General features: G+C 45.3%; 1 protein-coding gene across 9 annotated transcripts in view; it reads right to left on the reverse strand.

Annotated features, from left to right (window-relative positions):
* Positions 1 to 21,512, reverse strand: part of FLNB (filamin B) — a 223,423-nt gene extending 201,911 nt beyond the window's left edge. For all 9 annotated transcript variants that reach the window (XM_030205341.1, XM_030205340.1, XM_030205337.1 and 6 more), the window contains exon 1: positions 20,982 to 21,512. In XM_030205341.1, coding sequence (XP_030061201.1) covers positions 20,982 to 21,414 — 433 coding nt within the window. In that variant the 5' untranslated portion in view covers positions 21,415 to 21,512. The remainder of the gene's footprint in view (positions 1 to 20,981) is intronic.
* Between the last annotated feature and the right edge of the window lie 212 nt (positions 21,513 to 21,724).

Below are 21,724 nucleotides of genomic sequence, written 5' to 3' on the forward strand. Positions count from 1 at the left end.
AATGCGCAAAGCTGATAGCATTCAAATGATATTTATGTTGTGAGAACAAGAGTAAGGGGAGGAATGTGCCTGGTGCATATGCACGGCAGTTGTGGTAACACAGCTCTTGTGCACATGCCTAGGCAAACTGAAGCGAAGCAAATTGGCACTCTTCTGTGCCTTAAGCTTTCCAAAATTTCCCTCACTTGAAAGGCTTATATTTAAGCACAAATAGGCACCAATATATGGTTTGACCTTACTCAGTTCTGGCACTTAGAGGCTTGCATTGGCTTCCTTCTGCTTCCAAAACTAAAATCAAGACAGCAGGTTTTAAACCAAAAATCATAATACATTCTTTTCAACCCCCCCCCCCCCCCCCAATATGCTGGCTGAGCTGGTGTTAGGTTTCCAGCAGTAAGAGCAGGGCTTGTGTGTTGTTCTGTGAATTGGGAAGTTATAGCATGTGACCTCATTAAACATCCATTTAACTACAGTTGCAGCCATCTTTGGCATGAATGTTTGCTGTGCTAAAGCCCTCGAGTATTTTGTGCAGATTGCCGGTGCTAGTTACCTCTAGTGCCAGTGTTAGATTCTGAGCATCAGCCCCCCCCCCCCCCCAAGAGTTTTATTCAACTTAGTAAATGCCTTTTCAACTAAGTTGAAGAGGCATTACTGTATTTCATACTTTTCATTAAGTTAAAGCAGTAAACTAATCAGTAAACTTAGCTCTTAACTGGATAGTGATAATGAATCCTGTGTTAGAATGGCATTATGTTGGTGCTAGAGGCAATGAAGGTGATGTGCTCCTTCTGACCTTGGACAAGGTAGTGGGAGTGGTATTTAAATTACTTCTCCTGGACCTCAGCTCCAACCAGTGGTGTAGCTACATGGGGCTACGGGGGCCTGGGCCCCCGCAGATTTGGCCCTGGACCCCCCTGCCGATGACCCTCTCGACACCTCCTCCCACCGCCAACCCTCCCCCGCCAGTCGAGGTCCTCTTCTTCCAGCGCAAGGCTTCGTTCTGTTTCTGTGAGTATGACATCCTGCACGTGCAGGACGTCACTCACAGAAACAGAACGAAGCCTTGCGCTGGAAGAAGAAGACCTCAGCTGGCGGGGGTTGGGGCTCGAGAGGGTCATCAGCAGGGGAGGGGGCTAAAATGTGCCCCCTCACCTCAGGCTCTGGTTAAGAGTTATATTTATGGCTAGTATGGCAAGAGCACATTCCAGTACAGAATTCAAATGGGTTTTTTTTGCTGTATATTTGAATGTGGCAAACATGCCATTATGTTTGACAAAGCCATACCGAGAAGAAAATTAAAATTGTCTAGTAATTTTAAGTGGAGGTTGATGACGAGTTGGATCCTTGTGATAAAATGTTTAAAGTGCAATTCTATTAAGAAATCTATTTTTTTTAATATTATGTTCTCTCTAAAATAGGTGGTATTGGATTGATTGCGCAGAGCACAGAGGCTCAGGTGACAAGATATAAGTGTATCTACTTTAGGTTTACACAGCATATTGTATAAGAGCTAGAACAATGGTACTAAGTGATGTCCTAACAAGCTTGATACCATGCCTCTTCTGAGTTTTTACCCACTTAAGGTCCCATTCTGAAATAGGAACCAGCTTAACAGGGCCATGACTCGTCTTCATTCCCAGCATTGATGTAAGTTGCCTGCTTAATGGAAGAGGGAGGATGGTTCAGCATTAGTGCCTGCAACATGGTGGGGCACTGTTCCCCCCACCCCCCCCAAAAAAAAAATGTGCCTTTATCCCCAGCTACTTGTCAGGGGTGGGGGAAAGAATGGAGCTACCACATTCTGTGCGTCACTGCAGTGAATCCTCTGCCAAGAGCTACACACCAGAATTCCAGCCAGAAACCTGTAACCAGATTCACTGGGTATCATGGCTAGAGCTTCCTCCATTATGTCCCTACCTGAAGAGTCAAGACCCAACCCTGGTCCTCAAAGTTCTGCACAGCCCTGCCACTGAGCCAGTAATTTAGTTTTGTAAGCCTTCTCCTTAAGGCCCATGTGTTCCTTTATTAAATATCTGGTTTTCATTAAAAAAAAAAAAACAACTTTATAAAAATCTTTTAGGCAGTGTCTCTGCCTGGCCCCACTTTGGTTTCTTTATTTAAAATTTTACCTCCCCCGCCCCCCTCCACCAAAAGTTCTTTAATGCATTAGGTGTTCAAAAAGATGACTTCAAGTCTTACAAGATAAAGTTTAAATTAGACATAAGCTTTGCATTCTATTAGCTGAAACGTTTGAAACATAAAAAAGAAGACCTTCCAGTTCAATTAAGAGTTATTTTATGGTACTTAACTCCTGGCAGTAAATACCATGCAGCCAACATCTTGAATAAAAATTCCTTTACAATGTATTGATGTGACAGGAGATTCATCTTTACTGGCCTGAACTTTGCTCTTCTCAGGCACTGCCTAGAATCCAACCTCCTCTGATGAAAAGGCTCACTTCTGACATTTTAATATAACAAGCTACTGTTCTCTTCCTTCCTTCCAGGTCACTTGTTTTGTACCTCACTTCTCGGTGTTCATACAGATGAATAGACTCGCTCTGTCAAAAAGCCAAACTCCTTCATGTTACCTCTTCATTGGGTGCTTACCTACTATTTCAGTGTGTGTAGGTTTGGTCTATAAAATTAGATGAGTTGTGTCATTCAGATATCTGAACTGCTCAGAACTACCCAAATAAACTTGTCTAGGAAAATGTTCTGTATCTCAGATTTCACTTTGGTATGGATAGTGACAACCTATGTGATCCTGCATTTGCTGTAGTACAGCCACAGCGTTTGATCTGAGGTACTTTAAGGAAGAAGGTAAGGTCTTTGTGTCCTCAATAGAGCTTTCTACAGAAGAAAGTCTGCTACAAGCTGCCTTAATAAACTCATATTCACAGCTGTAACAATTGAGTACAAGCTATTCTAAATGGCAGTATAAGTATTGCCACACTGGGACACACCAAAGGTCCATCAAGCCCAGCATCCTGTTCCCAACAGCAGCCAATCCAGGACACAAATACCTGGCAAGATCCCAAAAAAGCTCAATACATTTTATGCTGCTTATCCCAGAAATAAGCAGTGGATTTTCCCCAAGTCATTTTAATAATGGTCTATGGACTTTTCCTTTAGGAAGCCATCCAGACCCTTTATAAATCACGCTAAGCTAACCGCCTTTACCACATTCTCTGGCAACGAATTCCAGAGTTTAAATTACACGTTGAGTGAAGAAAAATGATCTCTGATTCATATTAAATTTACTACTTTGTAGCTTGATCACATGACCCCTAGTCTTATGTTCTGCTTCCTTACTACTCCACTCCCCCACAACTGGTCTATCCTCAATAACATTAACTATTGTTATTTCTGTAGTGTATTTGCCCACACAAAATCAGCAGCACCGGCTGAAGTTCCCAGAACAATGGCTAAGAGCCGTTTCTCACTTTCATGTATGTCTTGGTTAGAGGAGAGAACTCCAAGCAAGCCATACTTCAGGTATATAGTTATCTTCCTGCCCAATTTTACATAGGGGCTGACAGAAACCCCTTGCCACACCACACAAAAAGCAGACCGATAATGTTTAGAGCTACAAGATGCATGTAGAAACACACGCAATGCAGCCGAATGATGTATAGCTAAGACTTGTGGAAGGACAATTGACCTGAAGTAAGGTGTTCTCTATCAGAAGTTTCAAAAGCCCTCAACCAGAGATCCCCACTTTGAAGCCCCTGGAAATGGGATTTCTAGTTTGTGGACATCAAGCTGAGGCCACTTGGAGATCCTAGACTTAGGACTCCATGACTATCCCCTAGAGGTATTTGTAGATTGGAATGATAGATGACTCAGTGCATCTGTATAGGGGCGTGAGGCTCTGTGGTTCCAGGGCAGACCTCAGGACAGTTTCAAATGCTACGATTAGATATGTTACTTTCCTTTAAAAAAAAAAAAAAAAAAAGTTTCAGCTGTTGGCCTTACAATTCTATTCTGAATTTAACTGATCAATATTCATCATATTACCCCATTACAAAAAAAATAAATAAATATGGTGCACTTGTTACAGTTCTCAGTAAGGGATCATATCAATTAGGCAAACACCCAAGAGCTTCTGCTAGTGGTGGTACTGGTCCAAGCAGTGGTGAGCTGGAGCAGGCTAATTTTTAAGAATTTTGGGAGCCGGTTGTTAAAGTAGGCCCCTCCTCCATGGCTACTTAAGTGTGGGCTGAGGCCCCCCTCCTAAATTTTGCTGGTGGGGATGCCGAGCCCTGCCAGACAAAGTAAAATAGACAGCTGCTGCCCCCCACTTCTTGTTTCCAGCTCTGCGCATGCAAGTCCCAGCATGCTGCTCAGAGCTAGAAACAAGCAGCGGGAAGTGGTGGCAGTCCATTTATTGGCTGATGGGGCTCAGCATCCCTGCTAGCAAAGGTTTGCCTAGCGTGCCCACATGAGGGGGAAGGGAAGCATGCATTGCCCCTACCAGTCCACCCCTAGTCCCCCCCCCCCCCCCCCAAATTTCAGGGCTGGCTAAACCCAGAGGGAGAGCCCGTTACATTTACCAGCACACCCCTGGGACTTTAATTTGTGCGCCAATATTTCAGAGGGGGTAGGTAAACTGGATTAACGTCACTTGTCATCCTGTGAAATTACTCTCATGGGAGTATACGAGTGTGTGCTGCTTGGCCCCTTGAGTCACTGATAGATGAGCTACATCTCTGCTCATTCACTCATACCCAGCATGCCCCTCCCACAGTCAGTACAGTCGAGCTTAAGATATGGACAGGGACCAGCATCTCAGCCAGATCCTAGCAAGAGGCCTGCAATCTGAATTAGTGTTGCATTGGGAGAGAAATTCCCCCCCCATCCCCAACGGAATCCGTCTCCACAATAATCACCTCCATATCCACATGTACCTGCAGGAGTCTATGCTATTTACTTGCAGCCCTCTGTTTCCTCCCAACCCAAACAGCCTCCCATGTTTTTTTGGGATGACATGCACTATTCAGTGTTCCAAGGATCAGTTTGCTGTTCTGGCTGGCTCTGAGAATTTGTCATTCTGGAGTCTGGGAGTCTGATTTTGACTACACTCCTGTGGGAATCCCACAGCAACTTCTTCCATACCTGTGGGAATCCCACAGGTTCTGCAGGATTCCTGCATTCCCATGGGGCTCTAATCTGAATCTCACTCAGATTTTCCCCCTTGTTAATACTATCTGAATTACTGCTGACATTAAGCGGTATACGGTGACTGCCACTACTGTGGACATTAAGAGGCATCACTGCCCATCTGCATCTCCACTCCCCCTGCCCCCTCTCCATGTGCAAAAAAGTCATATATCCAGGTTGTTATCTCCATGTAGCAGAGCAATGGACCAAAAGAGATGGGCAACCTTGAGCCTCAAGGGCCACAAAACAAGTCAGGGGGTTGTAGCCCTTGAAGACTGTTACCACCCCTGCCTTATGAGAATCTATGGTCGATGTGCCAAACAAAATGTGTTCTGTTGCATTTAAAGGACCAATGATCAGAAGCCCCAGAAAACTGGAGAACAAGACCTGTGCCCTGAAAACAGCAAGGCACAATCAAGATCAAGTATATATACGTATCATATCATATACCTTATGCTATGAGTATCTTGTTGGGCAGGCTGGATGGACTGTACAGGTCTTTATTTGCCATCATCAGATACATTAGGTCCTCTGAATGTCATGCAACACAACTCCAGGCACACCTGTAGGGAGTATGGGCCAGTTCTTTGCCCAGTTACCTGGGCAAAAGACTTGGGAACCATTTCATGAGGGTATACACATAGGGCAGAATCCAAATCTTGCTTTTACTGAATTATTCTGAGATCATAACCATTATAATACCAGCAAGAAATACTAAAAGTTCACGTACTTTCTTAAACCTCCAGTACCCTAACTGCAAGGGACTCAAATACAAATCATTATATGCATCCAACTTCTACATCTGTGCACAACGTTGGAATGCACTGCCGAATACCTTGAAAACCACTTGATCTAGCAACTTTCCAGAGATCACTGAAAACGAACATATTCAACATGACCTATAATAAGTATTCTTCATAAAAAAACTCATTTCATATCTATATTAGAACTAAACAACACTGAACTCCTTATATTTTTTGTTTTGTTTTACATTTGTACCCAGCGCTTTCCCCACTCATGGCAGGCTCAATGCGGCTTACATGGGGCAATGGAGGGTTAAGTGACTTGCCCAGAGTCACAAGCAGCTGCCTATGCCTGAAGTGGGAATCGAACTCAGTTCCTCAGGACCAAAGTCCACCACCGTAACCACTAGGCCACTCCTCCACTCCTATTGGTTACTTTAATCATATTGTCATTTTACTCTTTGCATATCTTGTAATGTATTAATTATTTCTTTATTTCCAGTTCTCATGAATTCCATCTACCTTAATCGAAATAATACTTTGTTCTTCTTATTTCGCTAATGGCGACTGTCATGGCGGCATAATGTAAGCCACATTGAGCCTGCAAAGAGGTGGGAAAATGTGGGATACAAATGCAGCAAATGAATAAATAATATAAATTGGAAGGTTGAGGCCATCTGATCATTTACACTGACTCTGGCTGTTTCCTTTTCAGAAAGGAATATGAATGTAGTCTTGGTATCTGCCAGCCCCATGCAGTACTAACCTTGAAGGAAGCTTGGCAGCAACACAAATGCATGCTACTTACTCACCCTGCTGACAGAGGCCATGGGCCTAGGGCACAAAAAAAAAAAAAAAAAAGCAAGACTGCCACTGGCAGTGAAAGCTCCGACCCATCCTGGTCTGTACAAGCTGCCAAATTTCTCATAGCATAGCCAGGTTTTCCCCTGAAGCAGACCAGTGTGCCACGGCACAGTGGTTGGCAGACTCATAACTAAGGATGTCATACCCTTAACTGTTCAAACAAGTTCTCTAGAAACAAGTTTCCATGGTTCTGTGCCCTAGTGACCAAGCACAGCTGAATTAAATAGCTACCAACTCGGCAACAACCAACAAGATTTATCCCAGTGTTTCAGGGATGTGTACACAAGTTCAGGGTCCTGTTTCAACACTGCCCTTGCCTACAGATGTTATTAATTCCTATTATCTGCTGCCCACCATCACCTCTGCCTGGAACTCTCAGTAACCTGCTTGAAGGTCTGATGGGACCATGCTCAAAATGTTAAGGCTGGCGCTAGAGGCAATTAACACCGACATGCTCGGAGGGCTCTAGCACTGGAGACCATGTGCGTGCCAAAAATGAGTACAAATAGCATGCAAATGTGGTCAGACGTTCCTGTCCTCTCTTATTCCCTCCCAATGCTCAGAACAGCACAACAAAGCCACCCTTAGGGCCGAAACCTAACACCAGCTCAGAGCTGGGGTTAGGATGTTTGAAGAGACGATAATCACACTCTTGTCAGTTTTTAATTTGTAAGCAGAAGGAAGCCTGTGCAAACCTCTTAAGCACTGGTAGAGAGATGAATCTGTGCGAGTTTCAGCAAACCTGAAAGTGAAAGCACATTGGGTGTCCATTCCAGGGGCGTAGCTACGGGGGGGTCATGGAGGCCTGGCCCCCGCAAATTTCATCCGGGCCCCTGGTTTGGCTGGTGGGGGTCCCAAACCCCTGCCAGCTGAACCCTTCCTCAGCGCCAGGCTCAGCGTCAGTGTGCACAGGAGAAAGAAAGAAGAGCAGGGGGCAGCCAGCGAACGGCTGCGCCTGAAACCGGCGCTGAAGAAGGCTTCGGCTGGTGGGGGTTCGGGATCCCCACCAGCAAAAGGTATTTGTTTGTGAGGGGAAGTGGCGAGGAAGCAAGGCGGCACTCAAAATGTGCCCCCTACCTCAGGCTCTGACCCTCTCCCACCGTGAGGTCTGGCTACGCTCCTGGTCCATTCCTTTGCTTAATTATAAGCCTTCCAAGTACAAAAATTGAAAAAAATTTCTATTTAAAGGTGCAGAAAACAGATGCCAATGTGGGCTTTCACTTTCAGGTTTGCCTGGTGTATGCGCACAAGAGCTGAGCTTACCGTGAAACTTCTGCACATGTGCCAAGCACATTCCCTTCCTTGCTTTTGCAGTGTGTGTATATAAATTTGAATACCGCTTCCTTTGAGCACTGGTGAGCTAGATTTCTGCACTGTTCACTTTACCACGGGAGTTCTGAGCATCGGCCCATGAGTGCATAATGGGCAAAACATTAACCACAAGTTAGCTAAGAGGGTGGTTTCACACCTACACAAAACCAAAAATGTTCATTAATGGCCGAACAGTGTAAGAAAAGCCCATAAGTCAAATACTAAAGCTGACATGCAGAAGTACTCCACCCAAATACTGATCCAACATTAAGTTAGATTGTGCAACGCTACACCAAGAGGCTGATATTTTTACTGTCTGAGAAAGGGTTGTGCGTGCAGAAAGATGAAGATAAGGTTTATGGAATGCCACTGAACAGTGTGTCAAAAAGCAAGCATTTGATAATTGCTGGTGGGATGGGCCTCAAATGTGATGGGAACAAAAAGAGAGGCAGATAAAGACCATATGGCCTATCCATCCATGCCATCTATTCTCTGTCACTTCCTTAGAGATCCTGTGTACTTGTCCCAACATCTCTTGACTTCCATCTCCACTTCCACCAGGAGGCTGTTCAACAAATACCACCCTGTGAGCTTCCATTTCCTACAATAGAAGTATGTGATCAAAGCCATTTACAGGCTACCAGAAGGCCTTCACCTACTACTCCATCCCTAGGGGACAAATCCTGAAGGTCTTTAAGCCAATGCAAAAAAGTGTGCAAAACTAAAGCTAACCTCTATGTAGCTAACGCACACAGCTCATGCCCAGCACCAGTGGCATACCGGGGGGGGGGGGGGGGGGGGGGGGCGCCGCGCGCCTGTCTGCTCTTCGTTTTAATGCTCCCTTTGCCCCGGAACAGGAAGTAACCTGTTCCGGGGCAGAGGGAGCATGAAAACGAAGAGGCGGCAGGCACGCGGCACCCCCCCCCCAGCGGCGTGCACCCGGGGGGGGGGGGGGTTGCTGCACCCAGGGGGTGGTGCGCACCGGCGATCCGCCCCGGGTGTAACGGCCCCCCCCCCCAGGAATGCCACTGCCCAGCACATAAATCCATGCTAATGAAACTACGAACTATTCTGTGTAGAAGACAAGGCCTGAGGCCTAAGTCTTTAACATGTTCTGCTGTTAATAGTGAGCACGATGGCCTGCAAGTTTCTGGCTTCTACAAAGATGTGTAAGGGCAGGGCAGAGGGAAGTCGTGAAGAGGAATGTCGTGAAGAGGAACGTGCTAGACTGTTCAGATGGTATCAGCACTTACCAGAGATTTCCAACATCTCTGCAGATCTTGGCAATGCTATTCTAATCTCTCCAGAACTACATGTCAGCAAGTAGAATGCCATGTGGGGCACAAACTTGTACTGGCTGTCATTTTGGAGTTGGATGTTAAATGCATTTTTTGTGCATGGCCAATGCATGCTGCACGTCACAGCATTGGGGAGCTAAATGTCTCACTTGCATTAGGTAATCTTGTACTAGCTTTAATGCAAAGTTCTAAAGCACATTAACTGCACTGGCCCCAGAGGCTGCTAACCAGGCAGTATCCCAACCATGTTACCATTGCCTATCCCCAAGTTAACAATTCTGAAGGTGATATATGCAGAACAAGGCCTGTACTTAAAGCCAGGAACCAAGTGTTAACATGGCAATACCTCTCTGTTCAAATTCCCTAGGAGGGGGGTGGGGGAGAAGGTATACATAGCATTTATCAAATCACATGCAAAGTAACATGTATGAACAGCCTGAAAAATCAATCCATTCATACCCCTGTTAGAATCCTTGTAAAAAGCTTCTGAAGGCATGCTTTAGCCATACCAGGTCACAGGACATCAGGCCATGGATTTTTAGTTTCAGTTTCCTGGCATGACAGTCCTCCACGAGCACATTAGTTGCTACCAAAGACCTGTGAAGCTGGGAGTAGCTGGCAGCACGTGCACCCTGTGTGAAAACCCTGGTCAAAGCCAAGAGTACTAAGGCTGAACAGTGTTTCTCTGCCTAGTTCAGACTGCCCACTGTACTCATGCATTCACATTCAACTGTTAGCAGGCTGTTCCAACAGAGACTCAGTTGTCTTGCCTTATATTCCATCCATTTAAAAAATATATATACTGTAAATTAGCTATGAAGAACCCAATTCCACTGATCAGTCCAAAAGGACTTAAAAGCCTTCCTGTGTAGATTCTATACCACACATGACAGACAGGATTTTAAATCTGGGAAGAGGGTATCAAGCCTCCCTCGACAGGAGGTCATTCAGCGCATAAGGGCTATAGGAGAGCACATGAAAATGAAATATACAGCTCTTGAATTGCGTTTCCCTCCAGGGACGGATATGATGTGCAGGAATGGGGCTATCCCAGATACCTGTTAAAAATAAGCAGCAAGTCAGCTGCACAGCAGCTTCATACAAGCTAGTAATCGCTAAACTGAAAGCGGAAGTCTAGACAGATGTCCTTACCCACAGGCTGGAATGTTCCTTAAAGTTTTGCTTTTCAAGGGCTCATTTCACCATCATTGAATGGAGAAGGAATTTGACTACATTAAATCCTGGTGTGACTGCACTTTCTGCTTCAGATCAGCTCTTGGACGAGCAAAGAAACATGTTGCTCTGAAAAGCCTGGGTAAAGACATCCCCACATCACTTTAGGTGTCATTGTGACGAAGTCCAAAAAGCCATGCATCTTAGCTTTCTCCAGTAAGAAGCAGGTGATCACTGCCATCACCTTCAAAACGACCCTCCTCTCTCTCCTGCCCCCCCCCCCTCCAGCCACCCATGTCTAGCGACCCTCCTCTCTCTCCTGCCCTCCCTCCAGCCACCCAGGATGTCCAGCAAATTCTTCAGGGCAGGCAGGAAAGATTCCCCGTCTCACCTGCCTGCCGCCGGCGCTGACTCTCTCCCGCCCAATTCTGCTGAAGTCTCGGTGGCCATTTTGAAGAGCGATCCGGCAGCGGGGGAAGAGTCAGCGCCGGCAGCGGGCAAGCAAGACTGGGGTTCTTTCCTGCCTGCCCTGAAGAATTTGCTGAACAACCTAAGTTGCTGGAGGGGGCAGGGGAGAGAGGAGGGTCGCTGAACAGCGCTGCGTACGTTTAGTATAGCACTTTAGAAACGATAAGTAGTAGGTGTTGCGGTTATGATCAACTGACATCAGGAGAGACCTGTGACGTGCCACACATGCGCAGAACAGCTGCTCTCTACTGCGCATTTGCAGGTGAGTGGGTCAACTCATTTATATAGTTAGATTTACCTCAAGCCTCTGGCTGAGATGCTTCAGTTGGACACAAAATTCTACATCACTGATATACAACTACTCACACCCATTGAGCCAGATCGACCCACAGCCAAGTGACTGCCTGCCTAACCACAGTTCAGGAATGGGCAAATTCTGCCTGAACCCAAGTAAAACAGATTCTTTGGATTAAAAAAAACAAAAAAAAAACCCACCACCAACTCCACAGGTCAGGAATCGTAGGCTACTGCTAGATATACAACCTCTATCACCTACAGCAGCAACAAAATCTCTCCGTGTATTGGAGATGAGTGACCAGTGGCCCATGCTATGATAACATCACGACTAGACTATTGTAATGCCCTGTACACTGGTCAAGCCAAAAAAGTTTGCATCAGCTCCAACAAAACTGATAGAAGGCTGCAAGCAGTGTGACATAAGAACCATACTGGGTCAGACCAATGATCCATCTAGCCCAGTATCCTGTTTTCCAAACAATGGCCAAACCAGGTCACAAGTACTTGGCAGAAACCCAAATTGTGGCAACACTCCATACTACAAATCCCAGGGCAAGCAGTTGCTTCCCATGTCTGTCTCAATAGCAGGCTATGGACTTTTCCTCCAGGAATTTGTCCAAACTTTTTAAGCCCAGATAAACTACCACATCCTCCAGCAGAGTTCCAGAGCTTAACTATTGTATTTCCTCCTATTTGTTTTAAAATTATTTCCATGTAACTTCAAGTGTCCCCTAGTCCTTGTACTTTTTTTTTTAAACTCGTTTCAAAAGGGATTACTTCTACTCATTCTACGCCACTCAGGATCTTGTAGAGCTCAATCATCTCTCCCCTCATCCGTCTCTTTTCCAAGCTGAAGAGCCCTAACCTCTCTAGCCTTTCATGCAGTCCCATGCCCTTTATCATTTTGGTCACTGTTCGTTGAACCTTTTCTAATTCAGCTATATCTTTTTTTGAGATACTGCAACCAGAACTGAACACAATATTCAAGGTGCGGTCACACCATGGAGCGATACAGAGGCATGATAGTACTTTTGGTCTTGCTCACCATCCCTTTCCTAATAATTCCTAGCATCCTGTTTGCTTTTTATGGCCGCAGCCCCACTGAGCAGAAGATTTCAGCGTATTATCTACAATACTCAGATCTTTTTCTTGAGTGTGGACCCAAAAGGTGGACCCTAGCATCAGGTAACTAAATTTGGATTCTTCTTTCCAATGTGCATCACCTTGCATTTGTCCACATTAAATTTCATCTGCCATTTGGATGCCCAGTCTTCCAATAATATTTCACAGTCTGTACTTGTTTTAACAACCTTGAATAGTTTTGTATCACCTGTAAATTTAACCACCTCATTCGTTGTTCCGATTTCCATATCATTTATATATGATAGATAGCACTGTTCCCAGTACAGATCCCTGCGGCGTTCACCCTCCTCCATTAAGAGAAATGGCCATTTAACCCAACCTCTTTTCTGTTCAATAACCAAATTCCTAATCTACACCAGAACCTTGTCTCCTATCCCATGACTAATTTTCTCAGGAGTCTCTCATGAGGAGCTTTATCAAAAGCTTCTTGAAAATCTAGATACACTACATCAACCAGCTCACCTTTCTCAAAGTGTTTATTTACGCCTTCAAAGAAATTAAGCAAATTAGTGAGGCAAGACTTCCATCAGCCGAACCTGTGCTGACTGTCTCATTAAACCAGGTTTGTCTACGTGTTCAGTAATTTTATTCTTTATAATAGTTTCCACTATTTTGCCCAGCTCTGACATCAGGCTTACCGGTCTATAAATTTCCCCCAATTACCTCTGGAACCCTTTAAAAAAATCCACATCACATTGGCCACCCTCCAATCTTTAGGTACTGCGGACGATGTTAACAGGTTATATATTACTAGTAGCTTGAGTTCTTTGAGTACCCTTGGATGTATGCCATCCGGTCCAGGTGATTTACTACTCTTTAAATTTGTCAATTTGGTTCAGTACATCTTCCAGGTTCACTGAGATTTTTCTCAGTTCCTCTACATCCCCTTGAAAACTATTTCTGATACAGGCAAATCTCTTGCATCTTCTGTAAAGAGAAGCAAAGAATTCATTCAATTTCTCTGCTATGGCCTTGTCCTCCGTGAGCACCCCTTTTGCTCCTTCATGATCTAAAGTCCCACGGATTCCCTCATAGGCTTTCTGCTTCTGATGTACCTGAAAAAAGTTCTCTTCATGTTCTCTTTTACCCTTCTTTATTAATGCTTTGCATCTGACTTGCCAGTGCTTATGTTGCTTCTTATTTTCTTCATTTGGGTCCTTTTTTCCATTCTTTGAAGGACAATCTTTTGGCTGTAATGGCCTCTTACCTTTTAACCATGCTAACGTTTTCTCTTCTTTCCACCTTTGCAAATATGTGAAATGCATCTGGACTGGGCTTCCAGGATGGTATTTTTGAATAATGTCCATACCTGATTTAGTGTCCTAACCTTTGCAGCTGATCTTTTCAGTTTCTTTTTAACCATTTTCGTCATTTTATTATAAATCACCCTTTCAAAAATTAAATGCAGCAACAGTAGATTTCCTTTGTGGATTCATCCCAGATAGTAACTCAAACTTAATCATGTTATGATCATTGTTTCTCAGGGGACCCAACACCACCACCTCTTGTACTATGCCCTGCATGCCACCAAGGACCAGATCCAAAATGGCTCTCGGACCAGCTGCTCCAAAAAGCAGTCATTTATTACATCTAGAAATTTTGTCTCCCTGGCACTCCCTGCCTACATTTATCCAGTCAATATCGGGGTAATTGAAGTCACCCATTATTATAGTGTTGCCCAATTTGCCAGTGTCCCTAATCTTTGCAAACATTTCTTCAGACGTCTGTTCATTCTGTCCTGGTGGACGGTAGTACAGCCCTACAAGAATACTCCTTCCCTTCACACATGGAATTTCTATCCATATTTACACAATGCTGTCATGTGGAATGTTTATTTGACTTAATTCTCTCTAACATATAGTGCAGTTACCCCACCCCCAATTTGATCCTCTATCATTGCAATACAATTTGTATCCCGTTAAGTGTCCCATTGATTGTCCTCGTTCCACCAAGCCTCAGATGCCTATTACATCTAGATCATTTAGTGCTATATATTCTAACTCTCCCATATTATTTTTTAGGCTTCAAAATGTGTTTTTTCCTTTGATCTACAAGCTGAAGAGGATAATGTGCATCCTTTATCCTGCTCTCTCATTAAACACACCTGGCTTACTTTCAGCATTGTTAAAACCTCTCTACTGGGATTCCCTAAATGTCCTGTTTCAATGGCATCCTTCAAGGATACTCCACACCAAACCATGCGCTCCTGGGTGACTCACCTCCCCCCCCCCCCATTTTAGTTTAAAAGCTGCAAATCCTACAGTGGCTACCTGTACCTTACAGGGCTAAATTTCAAAGTCTATTGATTTTCAAGATCCTCAGACAAAATGGGCCAGAGTACTTTTAGCCCTTTACACATCTTTGAGACCTCTTAAGGTCCTCAAGGATCATCACTTATCTGTACCTTTGTCAAAAGAAAAATCGCACTATACCCGACAGTAAGCCTTCTGAGGAGTAGCCCCCACTCTCTGGAATTTACTCCCAGAGGGGCTACATACATACATACAACTCTAGACTACCTCTTACTTCAGAAAGCAGTGAAAGCCTGGCTCTTCTCCCAAGCCTTTAATACATAGGGTGACTAAGCACATTCTTCACCTGGACTAGCTTGCCACACACACTAACTTTGATCAGTTCGTTTCTTGCTAAATGTTAAAGAATTTGCTTTGAGTTTAGCAAGCCATCTATTTATCCCAACCGACTCTGTATCCCACACCTCGTCCCCATCATATCTGCAATTGGTCCCTCAGCTATACAAGCTATATAGTATTAGCATAATCTGTTAGATGAATGTTCTAATGCATGTCTATTAGGTGTATAGTTACTATTATGCTAGCATTGCATTATATCTCTGGTATTTGCATTTCAGTGCTGTTAAAAAGTGCATATTTTTTATACTGTTTTATAGTTCTATTAGGTTTCAATTTGACCTCATTTATTGTATTTACTTTTATACTTATTGTTATGCTGTTAGCCAAGTCTTATGTTAAGCTACCTGCAGTACACCGCCTTGGGTGAATCTCTCCATCAAGGTGGTTAACAAATCCCAATAAATTGTCTCTAGGGCAGGCCTACCCAAATGGCAGACTGCCGTCCACAAGCTGGACTCTGGAGTTTTCCTGTGTGGATCTCTGGGTGTGGGGTTTTTGGGGTCACAACACTGGCTCGAGATACAGACATCTTACCCTCTCCTTTTCCCCCAGTATATGTCGTCCACCCACCATGTACCCAGCATCTCCCTCTCCTGTACCTTGACAGGTGATGGGAGACCAGCGATTCAAGCAAGCAGTTAGTGGCTGGATCTGGGGTCTTCCCTCAGCTGCATCTCACCTCCTCTGATGAGGCTTACTGCTTCTGTGCATGTAGGACACAGCTGAGGGAAGGCCTCAGATCCAGCCAGCAGCTGCCCATCACCTACCAAAGAGAGATTCTGCAGGTATGGAGCAAAGAGGATAGAATACGAGGGGTAAGGGCTGAGAAAAAGATGCGCAAGAGTGGGAACACAGTGATTTGTGCACTCAAAAGGTTATGGGGAGGAGCAGGGAGAAGATGGCCAGAGAATGTATGCATGTGAAAGGCACATCTGTATTAAGCAAAGGACAGAATAAGAATCCCAAGTTGGAGGCAATGAGGAAAAAAACAAAAAACAACTGATGAGAGCAAGCATGTGGGCATGAGCAAGAGGGGGAAGGATGGAAACTGAAGTGGAAAATAAGACATGTGATGTACATGTGGTACTTTGCACAACTTAAGTATCTGGACCTCCACTCAAAACATTTGAGTAGCTCTGCTCTAGGGGGCAGGAGAGGAGTGTTGGCTGCTGTAGAAATGGTGACAGATGCAGCTCAAAGTGGAAAAAATGTGTAAACCGTCTAGAGCTCAACCATAACAGTTGACCTTTTAGTACATTAGTATTTATAGAGCACATTTGACTAACTTTTGGGGACTATACTGGAGAAAGGCCACATATGAATCAAACATTCCACTGAGGAAGGAAGTAGGGGGGTTCATTGTATTATGATCTATCAAGTGTTTTACTAGAAGTTATGAATATTATTGCCTGAAATGCCATTACTACAATCAACCTTTATTTTGTGATTCAGTTCATCACAGGTGGCCTTTGTTCCTCCTGGTCTCAGCAGAGAAAGATACACAGGCTCCAATATGCTAGTCCCGTGAACAAAAAATGGTACCGTTATGTATATGAGGCAATAGCAACCATACTATTTGACACACACATCAACATTCCAGACTCACATCTAAATAAAACAAAACCAGTGCAAGACTGAGAATAGTAATGAAATGAATTGGGATACACAACCAAAGAATGCACTGAATGAAATACTATCCATGTAATACCAAAATCTTGACCCCCCCTTCCCCCCAAGACTTAGCCGTATTAACTGCCTACAACTTAAAAGGCCCTCATAGCAATGGCAGAGGGTTGAGAGAGGAGACCGTACCCCCACATACACAAACTTAAATCACAAGATATTTTACAAGTGTTTGTGCTGAACAGCTAGATTTTTACACTCCCTGCATCTTTCCATGGAGATGAGCTTAATTCCCAATAACTGGGCCAGGGAAGCCCAACATGCTGAGCACATGTACCTTTACTGTTAGCAACTTTGATAGGGCCATTAGACCTAGATACAAGGAGCAGCCCAATGTTAAGCTGAAGTGGAAGTTTGAGAGCTTCAGAAGGCAAGCCCATAACGAGGTTTAAGGTCCAGTAAAATAAAAATGGGACAAAAAAGAATGGCAGCATCATTCTGGAAAAAAAAAAAAAAAAAAAAAAAACTACTATAATAAAACTCATCCTCAACGTTCTGAGGACACTGACGTCACTGAAGCCAAGCCACTGACTTCAGTTCCTTCAGGTTCGAAGGTTCGTGGTGGTGAAGCCACCGGGCCCCGCCCTCGCGTCAAACGTCATGACATCGAGGGCAAAGCAAACGTTGAGGGTGTTTTATTACTGTACCTGTGCTCCGCCCTCGCGTCAAAACGCGATGACGTCAAGGGCGGCCCAGGAAAATCGCCACCCACACAGAGCTACGACAACGCTAACAGCAGCGGCGGCGAACGAACCAGCTACAACCGCGACAAGCCAGGGGGCGGCCCAGGAAAATCGCCACTGTTCTCCGTATGTGAGTCACACCCCCCCCCCCCCCCCAGAAAAGCTAGCGCCCATTTCATTGCTCTGAGAAACGGGCCTTCTTTCCTAGTATATGTATAAAAATGTTTAAAGTTAGACTTGAATTTCACAATGTGCTATATGATCCTAAGTCATCTTAACCATATAGCACATTGAGTCCTTTGAATTAAAGCTATGGGGCCCAACTGCATAAAGCAACTGACAGGAGCCCCTTCTGTAGAAGCAGCAGCTGATGAACATGGAAAAAAAAAAAGTCTGGCCGCAGCTTATAAACATAGCAGATTAGGAAACCAATGCACAGTGGCACCCATTAAATATGGGTGCCGTGTGAAAAAGATACCAAGTTGCAAACCACAACCAATGCACAAAGCAGGATGACATGAAAATGAGATACAGAACCCCCTTTGTGCATCGGTCACTGTTTGCAACTCAAAGCTGTCAAAATGCATTTGACAGCTTGCATATAATCCCAGGTAGTCCAGTGGATCGCTGTCATGGTAGACTGCACCCCCCCAAGCAAAAACACAGTGGTCCAGTAGACCCTGATCCCCCCCCCCCCCCAACAGCAATTGCCCTGGTCTATTGACCCCACCCCCTCCTCCCTGTACCTTGAAAAAAAAAAAAACAGAGACAGGAACAATACCTCCTTCCTCCTCCTTATATAAGTTGGTTAACCCTGCCCAGTGCATCCCAGAATGCACTTGGCAGGGGCTGGATGGCACCATTTTGTTCCAGGCAGGCCCAGAGACTGTAAGGAAGAGGTATTGCTCCTGCCGCCATTTTTAAGGTATGGCGAGGGGGGTCACTAGACCGCCAGGGCAATTCTTGCGGGGAGGGGGGAGGGTCCTGAGCACCTACCATGGGGAGCAGTCTGCTTGCACTATAAAGTGGAGGAGTGGCCTAGTGGTTAGGGTGGTGGACTTTGGTCCTGGGGAACTGAGGAACTGAGTTCGATTCCCACTTCAGGCACAGGCAGCTCCTTGTGACTCTGGGCAAGTCACTTAACCCTCCATTGCCCCATGTAAGCCGCATTGAGCCTGCCATGAGTGGGAAAGCGCGGGGTACAAATGTAACAAAAATAAAAACATAGCAAAACAGGCTGCTCCCCATACCAGGTCCAGACCTCCCATAAAACTTTGCACTGTAAAAAGGTAGGCGCTCAGGAATACTCATTTTAATACTAATGAGCTCGTTTTCTGTAACTGTTAGCCATGGAAAACCCCTTTGTGCATTACTCACTAAACATTTGCTTTAGACTGGCTACAACCAGTCTAAAGCAAAACGTTCAGATCATGGTAAGTTTTGTGCATCAGACTGTAGATCTGTCAGTTGGACTCCATCCAGCCAGTGCTGGTCCTATGGGCAATTAAGAGCAGCAATGAGGTAGGTGAAGGGACCTTCAAAATTGACAGCAGTTCCATCTGTGGCAGTGGGGCTTCCTGCTCAGTTTATCTAAGCCAGAGGAAAAAAGTTTTTACAAGGCCATAATCTGCAGGGGATTTTTTTTAAGTCACCTTTTTGTAACAGTAGCCCCATGACAACAAATACCGTGCAACCCCCAGGGGGTCCTGATCCACAGTTTGTGAATGTACCTTGCACCAGTGAGTTTACCGAGTTGGCTACCAATGCTTGATCAAATATTAAACAGAAAAAAAATCCTTTAGACCCCCAATTGTCATTAGCCACATAATATTTACACAGAATTGACATCACCTTTGCTAGACATCGTAAGTTAGAACGCTAACACGACTTGCAAAACACTGATCAAGTTAGCTTCTGATTAGAGTCTACTGGGAAAGGTGCGTCTCCATGGAGAAAAGTGCTTATATTTGCTTACAATTCAAAACAAAAGATGGTATGAGAAAAAAATTGATTGTACAAGGAGTGCCTCCGAGGTGGAAGCTATGAATCAGCACCGATAAGAGAAGTATTTATATGCCTGATGAGCAATGGTCTAAGACCTACAACCTCTGTTGTATCAGAACACTGCATTCACTATTTGCTGTGGATTAATAACCGTTTAAATCCCAGGTATCGTAACTGTGGCATATCTAGAGGCCCACCTACCAAGTTTGCCATATTATTCATCACCCATGGCATCGCCCTCAGCAGCCCAACCCCACCTATAAACAAGCAACTCCAATTTGATATCCAGTCGTAGTCAAGACATAAAACACTCCTGCACTGCATTTTACATGTGAAAGTACATTACTAAGATGCTGCCACATTGTCAGCTTTGCAGATAGAAGGTGCCCTGACGAATACGGAGGTTAGCTAGTGGATAAACACTTACAGCACTAGAGAAGTACTCCCCTAATCTGTGCCAACCATTCTTGCACAAGTATTTTTCACTACTGTAGAGTAGCTGATTACTTTTGACAACTAATACGAAAATAAGATACTACACACAGTCCGTTTGCACAATAAAAGCTTTTCAAAAACACCTCGCAGGAACGAGAACTTGGGACCCTGCTCGAGTCCCCAGAGCATAGTGCAGACAATGCTAAACAGTGTTTAAAGCCCATAACTAAGCTGCTATGCTCAGCTCTACCTGCTAGAAAGGTAACATTCACCCAAAGCGAGAACAGCTCTCAGGCCTCTGAACCCAACTACTGACCAAGTCATACACCATTAGTTTTAGCACAAATGTTAAACAAAAATGCCCCACCCTTCCGGCTATTCTGTATGTTTCAATTTGGGAAAAAAAAACTACTCCGTTTATCTTTTTTGAACGCTTGATTTCATGCTTGCGAGCATAAAGCGCTTCAGCACCCCCAACGTCATCATTAAGCCTTCTTAACTTTGTTCAGCAATTGGAAAAGCTGTTTCCTATGACAAAGGTTGCAATCCTAAAATACTGGAAGTGTCTCGTTTTAACCTTCAGGTACTACAAAGACTGCACAGCAGCATGTACATTCTACCCTAATGCCCGACCCATGATTTGGGGGGCGGGGCCAGAGTTACAGGTGCGCACTCCCTGCACCCCCGCTCCGGTACCCCCCCCCCCCCTCAAATACTAAGCCACATGGAGCGCCTGTCACTTCCTGATTCGCCACACCCTGCTGCTGTGAGGCTAAGAATGGAAACGGCCGACAAGAGAATCCGGAAAGCGAAAACCGCACTAAAACCAAAACCTTTCAGTTCCCTCCTCCGCCTCCTTTGACAGGATCCATCTGCTGCAGGCAGCCCGATCTTCCGAGAAGCTGGAGCTAGTAAAGCCTGAAACTTCCCTTCTCAGGTCAGAAAGCCGGAGAACGCGCAAAGCGCAGTCGCTCTGGCGATCAGAACGCCGGGCATGGCTAACACTTAAATAAAAGCCCCCTTCCCCTAACCCCCCCCCTCCCCTCCCCCCCAGGGGGACACTCACCGATGGACACCAGCTTGATGTTCTCCCGCTCCAGGAACTCCAGCGCCACCGACACGTTCTCCAGCTGCATCTGCTGGAAGGTGGGTCTCTGGTGGTACTTGCGGTACATTTTCTTCTGACTCAGCACCTCGAGCAGGGCGATCAGCCGCAGCCCGTCGCTCAGGTCCGTCTGCAGGTTCCCGATCCGCTTGTTCACGCATTTCAGGTGCTCGTTGCACCAACGGGTGAATGTGTTCTGCTGGATCTTCTTCCAGGGCGCATCCTCGGCCAGATCTTTCTCGGTGGCCGGCATTTCGTGCTCTTTGGCGGGTTCCGGGGGGTGCTGGTGCTGTTGCTGCTGCCGCCTCCTCGGCTGTACGCTCACAGCGTTCTGGCTTTGGCCCCGGCCCTCCCGGTCTCTCCTCTCCAGCTGGCTCCGCGCCTGCGCGCTCATGCTGGCTTAGCTGCTCCGCCTCCCAGCTCCGGTTCCCGGAGGGGCTCGAGGACAAGCACAGAGGGCAAAGCTGCAACCGAATCTGTGCAACAGGAATAAAACAAAGGGGAGGGGGGAAGAGAAAAGAAGACAACGTTATGTGAGTGTAGACATGGTACGATGTCCCACTGCTGACTTTTTAAACTGGGAGCAGACGCCACCACCCTGGAGGGAGGAGATCCCTATTAATTTGGATTTGTGCCACGTGAAAAGCCAGAGCTGGCACTTCTAATTATCTTCATGCAATTAACGTGTCAAACAGGTTTTGCCT

Source organism: Microcaecilia unicolor, chromosome 6 (genome assembly GCF_901765095.1).
Source record: "Microcaecilia unicolor chromosome 6, aMicUni1.1, whole genome shotgun sequence".
NCBI classification, from domain to species: Eukaryota; Metazoa; Chordata; class Amphibia; order Gymnophiona; family Siphonopidae; genus Microcaecilia; species Microcaecilia unicolor.